Below are 14,057 nucleotides of genomic sequence, written 5' to 3'. Positions count from 1 at the left end.
AGGAAAAACAACACCCCAACCCCATCTCGCTGTCAGATTGATTTGTCTGTAATACAGAGGAGCCAGTACTTCATTTATTCCTCCCATTGACTAAGTGGAAATATTAGTTGTTTGCTCGAAACAAAACACATGAGATCTAAAGACAATTTCTAGGACCAGGGCAATGATCCTAAAAGACATTCAAAGTGCAGGTTGCCAAATCACATTCTATAACCCAAAGCCTCGAGGGAAAGTTTGTTTTTTAGGTGCAATTAGCTGCAAATGTAAAAATTCATGGCTGGATGACTAATGGTTATAGCTAGTCCTGAAATAAATGGACTAAGTAAATCTCTGATTCTTGGAACTCTGACTCACCAGAAAATTCCTGTGTTTATGGTACATTTTCCCTTGGCTTATGCACAAATATTGAATTTAACTTTTGTCCTAAAAAAATTAAATAAAACCTGTGATGTAATCCCAAAAGAAATACTATATAAATGTTATGTGCTTCCCACCACCAAAAGAAGCTTGCACGTTCTCATGTTTCTTAAAACCTTTTTCAAGATCAGAACTGTAGGGGTTTTTCCCCCCCCTCCTCCTTAAACATACATTCTAAGAAAAGCACTTAAACTTAGTTTAGCCTCCAGAACATATACTCAAATTAAACAGTTCTAATTGCTTAATTTTATCCTTCCAGGAAACAATCAACTCTTCTCAGTCACGATGAATAAGCAGAATGTATTAGAGCTGACTCCAGTCAGCAAGAGCTCAAAAAAGCCTCAAAAAAATAAACAAACATATACATGTATCCAGTGAGATACACTCCACGGTTGGTTTTTTTTTTTTAAGTTAGAACAGCAGAAATAATTTATATTTTAATGAGAGTTGGCTGCACACCACACCTTGTACACAGCACATTTCTAGCGCTAAATAAGGTTACAAGATTTTGAAATAAATAAGCCAGAATCATTTTTTTCCTCTCAAATAAACGCAAGTATTTGCAAAAGGGGGGAAAATTCTTTGAGTTATGAAACAAAGAGAAAAGCATGATTGAGTCTTTCTGCATTTGTTTTTTCCCCCTACAGAATACATTCCTCAGGAAATAAAATACTGCTTGATATGGGGGGCGGGGGAAGAAAAAACCTGGTTTATAAGTGGGTACCTTCATTACATTTAGTGCAATAACAAATATTTGGCCAGAAATGAATGGCATGCTTACACGCTAAGCAAGCTTGCAATAAAAACCCTTTCCTTTATCGTCGCACAGCGTAAGAGCCTCCGGTGAACAACAAACAATAACGGTCATGTCTTAAATCTCTGTTTATGACAAATGTCAATACTTTCTAAACAAGCGTCGGGTGCTACAAAGTACAATTTCAATGGATGGTTTCACCCAATTTCATTACACCATGCACTCAAAATAAAAAAAGCTGTAGTTGCTATGCCTTTTATAGCTATTACATAGTGATTATTAAATGTCAGGATGGAAAAAAATAATAATAAAAAATATCAGCCTGCCTGCAGACAGTCTCAGCAGTTTCTGGGTGAAGTCCTTTTCTAGAAGGTTGAATACTATCACCAGCTACTACACAATTTCTAATACTTAACACTAGAGAAGTCTATTTCACAGCAGTTAAAATAAAAAACCTGACTCGGAGATCAGACATGTTTTTGGATAAAATATTATTTTCTAAATAGCTCTCATGATCAAATGATTATGATTTCAATTACTAGTTTCTTCATATCCTTTCCAAGAACTGGTATGACTAATTTTGGCTAGCATACAAAGTAAGCTGAGCAGACAATTTATTAACCAAAAGAAAAGTACAATCACTATTACATCATCAATGAATAAACTTGTTTTTGAGAATACAACCTTCACACACACGAACATGTGTACACATGAGAAAAAAAAGGGGGGGAAGAAAAAAAAAGAGGAGAGGGTGGAAAAAAAAAGGAAGTTCTACTGTAACCAGGATCTAAGCCATGCCTCTGCACTTGCTGTCTGTGGCCAGGCTGCCACAGAGGGGGAACTGGAGAGGCAGGGGGAGAGGTGGCTTTCATGGGCAGGGGAGAACACACCCCACTCACACACTTTCTGTGGCAGCAGCATGGCCATGAAGACATGTAGGGTTTGGCACCCCCGCGCCCAGAAAGGAAAGGCCATGGCGCACTAACCACACCTCATCATGAAATGGCATTGGGGCTTGAAATACAGCTGGCATGGCGTAAAGGGCCACCCAGCACAGCACCCTGGGGTGGCTGAGCACACAGCAGACTGCATGAATAACAGAAACTCAGCCTGTCCCTGCACCATGACTGGGGTTGTGTGCTGATGCCCGCCATGCAGGCAGTGCCAGGGCCCTTGTCAGGGCCAGCCCATCACCCCAACAGCAGCTGAATCCCCAGGGACACGCTGTGCCTATCACTCCCGTGTCAGCCAGGTCCCTAAGGGTGACAGGATGGCACTCAAATCAGGTGGTACTGCCCTAGAGGGCTGCTGCCCACAGACCTCATGCTCATCGCGGCGAGGCTAGGCCTCGTGCCACCGCTAAGCCATGGCAGCACCCACCTCACCAGTGTCAGCAAGCAGCTCATCTCACACCTGCTGCAGTTCCACTGCTGCTAATGCACCCCAAAAGAAGCAGGTCACCCAACTATTTTGGCAGCTCTGGGATTTTGATGAGTTTTACCAAACTTTCACACACCCCTAAGCAACCTTTCCAAGTGCTCAGAACCGAACTAGGATTTGTGGGGGGTTTGGGTTGGGTTTTTAGGTCGGGGTTGGTTTTTTTTTTGAGCAGCAGAGTCACAAAAGGATCCTTCTTCCTTCTCTTTTTAGGCAAGAGTGTCTCACAGCTCTGTATCATGACAGAATTTGCTTTGGGACCTGCCAGCTGAAGGAACCCCCGTCACCATTAGACATCAACTGCTGCACACCTACTGCCACAGCTCTCCTAGAGAAATTCTTTCAACGACATGACAAAGGAATAGAGACATGGAATAAATAAAAACCAGGTACACGGTGACACATGACTAGCAAATCGTTAGAAGATTAAAGACATCTGCTGTATAACCTTCATGTCATTCATAATTATATCTCTGTGTAAACATGAAAAGCCACCCACATTGCATATACATACATCTATATGAAAATGAACTCATTGTGTATTAGCTGTGCTCTAAAGTGATACATTTATGAAATCTCCATTGCATGGTTAAGTCTTAAACTGCAATTCCCCCCACTCCCGCTATGGCAAGATGAGGTTCACAGGAGGAATCAGCCAGCTTAGTTCTGCTTGGGAGTAAGATTTCTCTTGGATACACCCCTTTTGGGATGCTGATTGACCATGGGCAACAATTCTCCCAGCTGCAAAGTTGCCTTAATCTTGAAGTAAGTACTGACTATATGAAGAGGCCCTTTTCCTTCTGTTTCTACAAAAGCGGGTATCTAGTCAGCCTATAATTTTCACACATCTTAAGAGACTCCTGAGCAACTCATGATACTTTCACCTATCTAGTGGGAAATGGGGAGGTGGTTAAGAAAGATGGTGATACAAGCCCTTCTCATCCCTCTCTAGTTGTATTTTTTTTATGAGCGTTATCAAATTTGCATTTTCAGAGAAGTCATCTAGGGAGAAGGGGACAGTATCTTCTTGAGAGCCGTTATGCTTAAATATTATGTCACTGTTGTCTAAGCAACCATCACAGCCTCCTGAAAGCACCGAATGCTATATTGCCTGACTCAGCAGATGGTTGAAATACTTACATTCGGGGAAAGAGGTCAGGTAGTTAGAATAGTTTAAAAGCAGACAATTATTTTTTTAAAAGAAATATTAACTCCTACAAGGCAGGGAGTCACTGGGCAGAACAGGGAGGTCATAGATATTGATTGCGCACCCACACGTGGTACGTCACGACTCCGCACTCATTGCCAATAACTAGAAAAGATTTATTTTTCAGAGACACTGAGGCAGCCTTAAAAGAATTACGGTGACTGAGATATCTCAACATTTTGACATGCTGAGACTGTTTTCACTCCAGTGCTTCTAGAGGTCATTTAAGGAATTCTGGAGGGCACAAGCGAGTCGAACACCTGCTTGGCTGTCTCCTAACATCAAATATGTGGCCTAGAGAGAAACAGGAGACGTACTGTAAAAACTCTTGCCGATAATTACCAGAGACACCGTGTGTCATTTATCTGATCGGTACAATTTGCATTAGAAAACATCTTCAAGCTTTTTTTCCACGACCTTCGGAACTGTAGATAGCTGGGGATGCATATTTTACAACCCAGTACATTGCCGATGAAAACACATTTATCCACAGAAGCAAAAAATACAGCACGACTCTTGTGGGCCTGCATTCACGGAAGACAACAGAACTGCTAATATTTCATTTGGGTAAAGGCCTCTCCTATTCCAGACTTTTTTTTACCTCCCCTGGTTTTGGGGTGGGTTGTTTTTTTTTTTTTTCAATTTAGGTTAAAAGCACCTTCCTGCACCTTGCACAGTAATGCAATTCACTCCCCAGGAAACAAGTTCCCTACTCTAGAAACCTTTGAGGAGCAGAAGTCCACGTTACAGAGATGGAGAAAGGAAGGAAGGAGGGAGGGGCCTTATTTCCAATAAGCAGCTCTCCTGTAGTAATACATTTACCTGAGTGGAACTGACCACTGGGGTCCAGCCCCACAACACTCCCCAGAGATACCTGCATGCAGGGCCCTGCAGAGACTGCCACTCTCCAGCCCTGATCCCCCTGGGACAGCCTGGAGAGTGGAAACACACACACACACACAGATCCCAGGACCTTGGCTGCTACTGGGAGTCTTTTAAAGAGGCCAAGGTAGAACCTTTCATCTGTTAATCCTTTGCTAATTACTTTAAAGGACTGTAATGATCTCATTAAATTCAAGTGACAGGTATTCCCCCAGTCTGCCAGCTATCTCTTCTGCCTCAGCCCAGCTGCACCTAGTTGTCTGAAGCACTGACAAGAGAATGCTAGGTCCCAGCAGGTTCATCCTGTTTGCCGGGGTCCAAAACTTCCCAGTCTTGCACCTGGGAAGGAATAACTGCGTGTATCAGTACAGGCTGGGGGTGACCTGTTGGAGAGGAGCTCTGCCGAGAAGGACCTGGGAGTCCTGATGGGCAACAGGCTGGCCATGAGCCAGCAGTGTGCCCCAGAGGCCAAGAAGGCCAAGGGGATCCTGGGGGGCATTAAAAAGACCGTGGCCAGTGGGTCAAACGAAGGGATCCTTCCCCTCTTCTCTGCCCTGGTCAGGCCCCACCTGGTGTATTGTGCCCAGTTCTGTGCTCCCAGGTACAAAAAAGACAGGTTTCTCCTGGAGAGAGACCAGTTGAGGGCTACAAAGATGATCACGGGCCTGGAGCATGTCCTCTGAGAAAGGCTGAGTGACCTGGGGCTGCTCAGCCTTGAGAAAAGACTGAGTGATATGATCAACAGTTGTAAATACCTCAAGTGTGGGGTACAGGTGAAAATGTCCAGCCTCTTCTCAGTGGCCTGTGGGGACAGGACAAGGGGCAGTGGCCTCAAGTTGGAGCACAGGAAGTTCCACACCAATTTGTGGAAGAACTTCTTCCCAGTAAGGATGACAGAGCCCTGGGACAGGCTGCCCAGAGGGGTGTGGAGTCTCCTTCTCTGGAGGTACTCAGGCCCCGTCTGGATGCTAACCTGTGTGACCTGTCCTACTGACCCTGCTTTGGCAGGGGGGTTGGACTCGATGATCTCTGGAGGGCCCTTCCAACTCCTACGATTCTGTGAAAAGGTCTGTGAAAAATCCAAAAGAAGAGCCCAAGGACAGAGGTGAAGCACATCAAGTCCTGTGGCATTCACTTTCTCTCAGTGAGCACCTTTTTGCACGTGGGTCGGTCCTTCCGTAGTGTGACAGGTGAAATGTCCCAGGGCAGGGCAGTGCCGCCATTTTTGTAGGATGCTTTGTGGGATACTGGTATGTCTGGGCCAGAAGTGGGGTGGAGATGAGTGTACAGAGGGATGGCTGTGAGCAGCCAGACTTGATATTTCTACTGCTAGCCTCCTCCTTCGTTTCTGGGGTGGGTTTGGTTCGGGTTTTTTTTCCCTCCCTCCTACTCCCGAGCTGAGGTTCAAATTGGATTTATATCTGTCATCGCAGATAGAAGTTCTGACCAAAGAGAAAATAGGCTTCAGTCAAAATGTTTTCCCGTCAGATAGCTCATGGATCTCGAAGAGTTGTTTTAGCTTAAGCAAGTTGACAAGCAATTCATTCCTAATTTTGCCTACTACAGTTACAGTACGAAAAGCTTTCCTCATAGATTACATAATTATATTTTTTCTTAACAAGGAGTACATTGCATTAGCAGGTTTAAATTATGCAAGCTTATTCTTTTGTCTTTTGTCATACTGTGTACTATTATGCTAGTAAAAAAATACGTGCTTTAATTAGCAAATATCTGTAAATAATTTACTTGCTTTTCATACAGCAGAACAATGGAGCCTATTTTCACATACATCCACTGAGCATGTCTAGGGGGTTTCTTGTCAGAACCTTCCGTTGTTCCGTATCTGTATCAATCTGCCCATCATCAGCAGCAAACATTCAACAACCGGGGGAAGAAATTAAAAGTTCTGGCCCCCGGGAGCAACCCCAAACCCCCCCCCCTCCTCAAACCCGAAGCCACACTTTGCAAAGAAAGATTAAAATATCCAGAAAATTAAAATCAAACTCTTTGATTATCTATAACCCCGGCACCTTCGCGCAGAAACATGGGATGCCTGCCAAGCATTAAGGTCATTGGATTAATGCCATAAAACGCTGATGTTCATCCGACCTCCCGACTGCATTTTTGAGCTCCAAAAAGAAAAAAGAAAGAAAAACTCAAGTTGATATGACACAATGAATCACATGAGCGGTGAGCCTCTGCAGGGTTAATGCTGGGTGCGAACCCATGCCGCGTGCACACACACACACACACAGAGACACAGACACACACGCAAAGAGAGAAGCTCTTAAATCAGGAGTGGATGACTGTTGGGGGACTGAAGGCATTGTTATTTTGAATGCGAATGAAAGGGCCAGAACGAGCACTGCAAGAATATTTCAATTATGTATTTCCCAGAACTACATCTCTGAGCAACTAATGCAAATACTGCTCCCACGGCAGCAGAACTTCTTCCCGAATAAATGCATATAAGAGCTCGAATCAGAACATACTTTCTGCATCATTCGCATATTGTTTGAATATTATTAAAAATGCAAAAATCTATGTGTGCGTTACTCTCCTGAGCAATACAGTAATTATGATTAAGGGACAAACGGCACAAAAAGAGCCAATTTATCTTACTTGTGCTTAGGAATACTATTGTGTAACTAAGCAACTAAAGACAAAATATAGTCTAATTAATTCACTTCTATGCTTATTTAAAAGACACAATTAGAACATTTTTATTTTCCAGCCTGCACAGTATCTCAACATGCTTGAGGGTGTACCATGTGAGGCCTATTATTCTCCTAAGACAAGAGTTTAATGTTTAGTGCCACTGATCAGACTGGGAACAGCAACTCTGGAGAGTGGTGGGTGTATTTTACAGTCTGAATGCACCGGGAAGCAGAGGCAAAGGGGGTGGAGGGGGAAATAGAAAAAGGGGGAAAAAAAAGAAAGAAGGAGGAATCTGCCTAAAGTGACCAGATACGCCAGATTGCTGGCTAATGGCTAGCAACATGTGGCTCCTCGCTGAGTAATACCGTTGCCCTCTCTTTCCTTTGCCAGCATATGCTACTGGCGGCGGGAGAGATAAAAATACACAGGCTGGATATGCAATTACCAAAGAAAAAGACCACCCACCAAAGCCCCACAATATTTTACGCCGAATGCCGTTTCCCTAACGCTGCTATCACAGCGCGCCCAGTTTACAAAGCCGAGTTAATTCCAATAAGTGTACATTGGAGACTGGCGCTATTAAGGGTGATTTTTTTATTTGTTGGGTTGTTGTTTTTTTTTTTAAATACCCTTTAATCATCACAATCAGTGTGTTTGAAATGCGTTGTCATTACCGGTGTTGATAGATATGAGTGGGAGGCACACACCATGGAGACTGAACCGAGGTGGAGGGGGGGGTGTCCATGCCCATTTCAAGTGAGAGCGTACAGCTTCCTACGGCTCTCCAAAATAATAATGGATTATCTATTTCTGCACAAGGGGAAAAGCATGTTTTTCAAGGGGGTGGCCATAAATCACCAGTGGCACAATAACCAGCCCTTGGGCCTGCCTATGCTCCCTGTACACACAGACTTCTGCACGCAGACAGCCCCTCGGAAAGGTGACAGGCTTTCGAGGGATGCTGCAAGTGCCTGTCCCGAAATGAAGACAGAGTGAACTCGTCACCTATTTTAACGTTCTGGAAGAATCTTTTTCTGCAAATGACATACATTTAGGGAGCACCTTCTCTATTATTTTTTTCCCCTCTCCCCCAATTAGTCTGAAAATGCAAAATACTGCTAGGTAAATAATTACAGGAAACTAGCTCTCTCCTCTGTGTGAGCAATGCTTGCTCTTGTAAATTACTTGCATGAGTAAGGATTATTTGCATGGCGAAAAGCATTGCATCAGATCCCTCAGTCTGGGAGAAGAGACTAAATCAACAGGAGTTAGTAGTAAACTTTGCTCCTGATGAATGAGCCAGAGGCAGATAGATACCCCCCTGACAGACGCGGTCCAGCTTCGGCACCACAACATTGGGCAGCGCGGGGAATGTCACATCGTGCAAAGTAAGTTAATTGCTTGTTTGGGGATGGGCTTTTTTAAGAAATTGTACACTTCACGTCAAATACCATCCCCTAGACTTAACGAGCACCGGCTTTGATACATGTTTTTAAGCCTGGCCTAATTAATGCCAACACCTTTAAAAACAGGGAAATACAAGGCACTAACAAGCGGTTTTTGCTCCAGAACTGCTTCTGCAAAGGTCACTCATTCCGCAGCCCCACTCCAGCCCTTGGAGGAAATGAGCCAGAGGAGGATTCAGCCAGGACCCTGTGGGCCTCAGGACTTTGGGGCTCAGCTCCCTGCCCCACTCCCCTGAGCACCATGGGTCCAGGGGCTTGGGGACTGGGATGGGCATTCACTGCTCATTGCACTGGAAAAGCTGGGGGGTTGGGCTGCTTTCCACATGCCTCATGTTTGAGGTGCAACACTGTGCTCTTCCAGCCACTCCCTCCAGACCTTCGCAGCCCCCCAGGCACTGAGCCCCACACAAGGCACCTGCCCTCACTGAGGTCTCCCCTTACTGTGATTGGGGGGGCCACACTGGCCCCAAAGCAGCCAAGAAAACCAGGGCAAGGTGGCAATTTCCTCTGGCAAAACAGATGCTTTCCCAATGAGATGGTGCCCCGCTTTCCCTCCCCACCCCTTATCCCCAGAAAGGAAGGACAGCCACTTTTCCCCTCACTGGAGGGAAAGGGGAGAAGGCTGCTCCCACTCTCCAACCAGTGCTGCACCTGCCACAGCTTCTGAGCTCGACAGTGAGGCAGGGGGAAGGCAGCACTCCTGGGCCCCTGTGTTTTACCAGCAGCAATAAAGTTTTCAGTGAAGTAGAGCAAAACTCTTGTAGCTCACCTAACAGCATCCTCAGCGGCACCACTGCTCTGGCAAAAAGGCCACAGGTCTGAACCCAATGCTGAGTTGGTCCCAGCCTCTCCACGCATGTCGCTCTGCAACGCAATGAGCATGGGACGGGGGGCAAGGAGCACGGGTACCTGCAGCCCACGACCTGCCCCATCCCACATTTGTTGTCCCCCAAGACTTCCTGGGAAGCAATCTCCAGCTGGATGAAGGAGAGTTTGTCTGCTGTGCTTATGGGGATGCTCAGCCTCGAGAAGGAGGGCAGGGGTACCTTGGTGGGAGCACACCTGGGCTCGAGCCCTTTGCTGGGTCTGGGCCACAGCGCATGGAAACATCCAGTTTTAGCAGCAGCCGGGGTTATATTTAAGCCTGGATGATGAATCTGGCTAGCTATAAAAAGCCTTATATTTACACTTACTGCTGATTAGCTCAAACATTTGGCAATCAGATAAAATACGCCATCAGACATCTCTGAGCAGCAGAAGCATTACATACCTCCTTGCAGCCACTAGCTGAATGTTGTCATAGTGTCAGCACTGCTATTATGGAAAACAGGCAGCGAGCTGCCTCTATTAACCACGCTGCCAGCGCAGGTAGCTGCTCACGCCCGCACCCAAACCTCTGGTGGGCTCAATCCCATGCCCACACTTCGACCACTTGACCAGACAGCGACCACTTTCACCTCGGGACCACGGATTTGCCAGCACATCCTGAAACACCACATCCTTCATCCCCCTCCCCAGATGCAAGATGAGGTGTTTCACCCCAAATGAGGTCTGCACCAACTACCAAAAGCTGTGCCCCACTTGGGAGCAGAAGGAGCCCAGCCCGCAGGGGAGTCAGGAAGCCTTGCGACCCCCGGAGACGGCCCTGCTGCCGCTTTGGGGGACAGACACGAGTGTCATTTATGCCGGGAAGTGTGGCTGTGGGGTGCTTCAGTGAGAACCCCACGTGCCGGCAAAGGGGGAGATGACTCCCTGGATGGCTGTCACTGGGCTGCCCACAACTGGGATCGTTCCAAACTATTAAAAACCGGATAATAAAAAAAACATAACAAAACAACCCAAACAACCCCATCCCGATGCCCATAAACAAGTTAATGGAGTAAGCGAAAACAAAGTGCGTCCCTTAACGGGAGTGTTATGTTGCCCTCTCTAGGCCCTGGCTCTCAGTGCCGGTTTCTGTAGGCTCCCTGCCAGAGAAGTATCACTCAGAGCTGCTGCTGCTGCTGCTGCTCTGCTAATGAATGACTAACTTAGGCCAGAGGGGAAATGACATCACCGGGGTGTAAAACACAACTGCATTGGGAAAACTTTTCTTTTTTTTTTTTTTCCTTTTTTTAATACCTGCTTTACATTTGTCATAATTAGCCTACACGATGCGCCGGGCGCTGGCAGGATTTTGAGGCGTGCCATCACCTTACACGCAAATTGTTTTCGCATGGCTGAAAAACACAGAGTGACATCAGCTCAAGCCCCAGCGAAACGCGCGAGTATAATCACCGCGCGGCTAATTGCCAGCGGTGTTTTGCATGTAAAAATAAATAAAAGGAAGGTATACACAGCTGAGAACTCTCCTACCAGAGCCGCGGTTCACTCGTAATGGTAGGATTAATTTTCTCTCATGTTCCTACCACAGTAACATGAGCTGATCATTAAGGCGTATTAAAATGATTTGTGTCCCTTTCCCCACACCCCCTCCCCACGCCCCCCCCTTTCCTCCTCCCTCCCAAATATCTTTCATTTTACACACACGCACACGAGACACGCATAGGCACAGTTTTTAAATAGTCACCACAGGCAATCTCAGAGCATCCATTGCTCACTGTCACCTTCTCAGTTCTTAGGAAAAGGCTCCCTTATCTCAGCGGCACGCACAGAAAATTAAAGTAAAGAGGTGGCAGCGAGCAAAGCCAGCTCTGAAATGCGTTTCAACTGCGTACACGTCATGTGTAGAGGGGTACACGGCTGCGTTGGCACCTATAGCCATGCGTACCTCCCAAATCAGACCCTGCGGACAGCCACCCTGCGTTGTACCTATGCCCCCCTACCATCTCCCAAAAGAAGTTCCCTGAAAACACCTAGTGTGGGCTGCACACACCCCCCCCCCCCGCGCAGCCTGGTTTCCAGCCCCTCTCTGGGGACCCTCCCCATCCCTGCAGCTCCTCTCTGGGTCCCTCATCCTTTACCCCCTCCCTAGGTCCCTCATCCTTCCCCGCCCTCCCCGGACCGCGCTGAAGCAATAAATTTGAAAAGCAAATAAGGGGAGGGAGCGGGGAGATGGGAGGGGAGGCGGAGGGGGGGGGGAGGGGGGAGGGAGAGTGCTGCCCGGGGCGGGGACGGGAGTGGGGGGCGCAACCTGCGCGTCTCCGCGGCCCCATCCCGGGCGGTGCGGGGCGGGCGCGGAGCGGCGACGGGGCTCCGCGGGGGCCGGCGGTAGGTGCCGGCTCGCAGCAGCGTCTTTGCGCCGGGCACACAGCGGCTCCGAAATACGCCCAGGCGTATCTGCAAGTTATTTGAATGTATTATTCCCGTACCTGTCATTTATCACTTTATTCAACACGTCCCTGCCAGCTCAATCGCTTTTGATCTCCCTCAGCCTCCATTTCGTAATTTCCGCCCTCTTAAACATAGCGAATACTAAAAAAAATGGACACCCCCCCCCAAAAAAAAAACCTGCCCGAACAATATCGAAATCCCCCCGAGGGATTTCTATCCCCCCCCACATCCACTCCTCTTTTCCGTGTGCTTCGGGTTTGGGGGGGGTTGTTGCTAGTAATGAAGCCGGAGAAGGGCAGGGCTGTCCGCCGAGCCGGGGGCGCCCCACACCCCGACACCGCCTCCTCTTTCTTCACCCCCCCCCCCCCCTCCCCCGCACAAGTTCCCGGGCAATGCACACCGGTGCGCCCCGACGGCGCGGCCCGTCCGCGCTGCCCCGCCACGCACAGCGGGTCAGAAAGGGGGACGCGGGTCGGGGAAGGAGGGGGGAGGATTTGGGGGCAGCGGGGTACCCGAGCCTGGGTGTGCAGATGGGGACAGGCGCGGAGGAGGAGGGGGGGGGGCCGGTGGGGTGAAGGGAGGGGGGGCCGGCACCGGGTTTACCACCTCGCCATGGTCACTGGTCCTGCCCTGGGGGGTGTCCTCGGGGAGAAAATAAAGTTTGGCGCTGGAGAGAAGTTGCCGGCTGGTGCGCTCCTCCCAGAGCAGCTGCAGCTCCGCGATGCAGGCGGGCTCCTCCGCGCGGCACCGCACGAAGAAGAAGTCGCCGAGGGAGAGGACCCGCGCCCGGCCGCCGCCGCGGCGTTGGAAGCGGAACGCCCTGTAGAAGACGTAGGGGCCGTGCGAGCCGCACGGGGCGCCGACCCACTGCGGGGAACAACAACACGGCAGCGGCATCAGCGCCGGCTCCGCGCCGCGCCGCGCAGCGCCGCGCAGGAGGAGGGAGGGCGGGCGGAGGGGAGGGGACGGGACGGGACGGGAGGGGAGGGGACGGGAGGGGAAGGGAGGAAGGGAAGGGGCGCGCAGCGGCGCGGAGGCTCCGCGGCGGCGGCGGGGCGGGGCGCGGGGCGGCGCGGTACCTGCAGTGCGCTGCGCTCCATCGCGGCTCCGGCGCGATTGAACTCAACATTCTCCCAAACTTGTTGGCGTGAATGGAGCCCGGCAGGTCCTGGCAGGGCAAAGGCGCCCCGCCGCCCACCGCCCCCTGCCGCCGCCGCCCCCGCGCCGCCCCACCGCCGCCAGCGGCCCTCGCCCCGCCGCGCGCGGCGACGCCCCCCGCCGACGCCCGCCCCCTGCCCCGACGTCCCGTCGGCTCCTTGCCGCGCCCCGCCGACGCCGACTCCCAACGCCGGCCTGCCACACGACGCCCGCCGCGGCCCGGCAAAAATACCGCGGGGCGGCGGCGGGGGCCGGGGGGAGGCGAAGGGGCGGCGGGGCGGCGGCGGGTCCCCCCGCGCCGCTCGGCGATTTTTAAGGGGCCGAAAGGGCGGGCGGGTGCGCTGCGGATCTGACAGGACCTGCCCGTATATGTCTAATATAAAGACCGTTTCCTGCGGCGCGAGGGGCGCTGCTCGGCCCCGCGCGCGCCCGGGGGAGCTGCTGCGTTCCCACCGCCGGGCCCTGCGGAGCGGGGCGGATGAGGGGGTACCCGGCTGGCTGTCCGGCCGCACCCTCCCTCCTTCCCCCGATCCCTCCCGGCGGCCGCCCGCAATGTATTTATCGTTCTTCCCCGGGAAGGGAGGAAAGTGGGTTATCGATTATATAAACACATCAATATTCATGCGCCGCCGCGCTGCGCGGAGGCACGCGGCTCGGCCGGGGGAGGAAGAGGGAAGCGGGGGGGGGGGGGGGGGGGATATAAATAAATAATATCAATAGCGATAATACCGGGGAAGGGGGGGTGGGGATAGACGCGCCCGCGGAGCGCACAGCGGGACGTGCCATGCCGCCGCCGCGGGGGGTG

At 50.2% G+C, this 14,057-nt stretch overlaps 1 protein-coding gene across 2 annotated transcripts in view; it reads right to left on the bottom strand.

Moving 5' to 3' along the window:
• Positions 1-13,194, bottom strand: part of ARID5B (AT-rich interaction domain 5B) — a gene marked incomplete at its 5' end in the record, with an annotated part of 119,858 nt that extends 106,664 nt beyond the window's left edge. Inside the window, 2 exons of one of the 2 annotated variants that reach the window (XM_084264923.1) lie at positions 12,701-12,961; positions 13,174-13,194. In XM_084264923.1, coding sequence (XP_084121049.1) covers positions 12,701-12,961; positions 13,174-13,194 — 282 coding nt within the window. Of the gene's footprint in view, positions 1-12,700; positions 12,992-13,173 lie in introns of those variants that run through there. The other variant, XM_084264922.1, reaches the window with a different exon arrangement.
• Between the last annotated feature and the right edge of the window lie 863 nt (positions 13,195-14,057).

The sequence above is a fragment of the Gallinula chloropus genome (assembly GCF_964237585.1).
Source record: "Gallinula chloropus genome assembly, chromosome: 5".
Taxonomy (NCBI): domain Eukaryota; kingdom Metazoa; phylum Chordata; class Aves; order Gruiformes; family Rallidae; genus Gallinula; species Gallinula chloropus.
The sequence above is the reverse complement of the archived record's forward strand: the minus strand, read 5'-3'. Positions and strand labels throughout refer to the sequence as shown.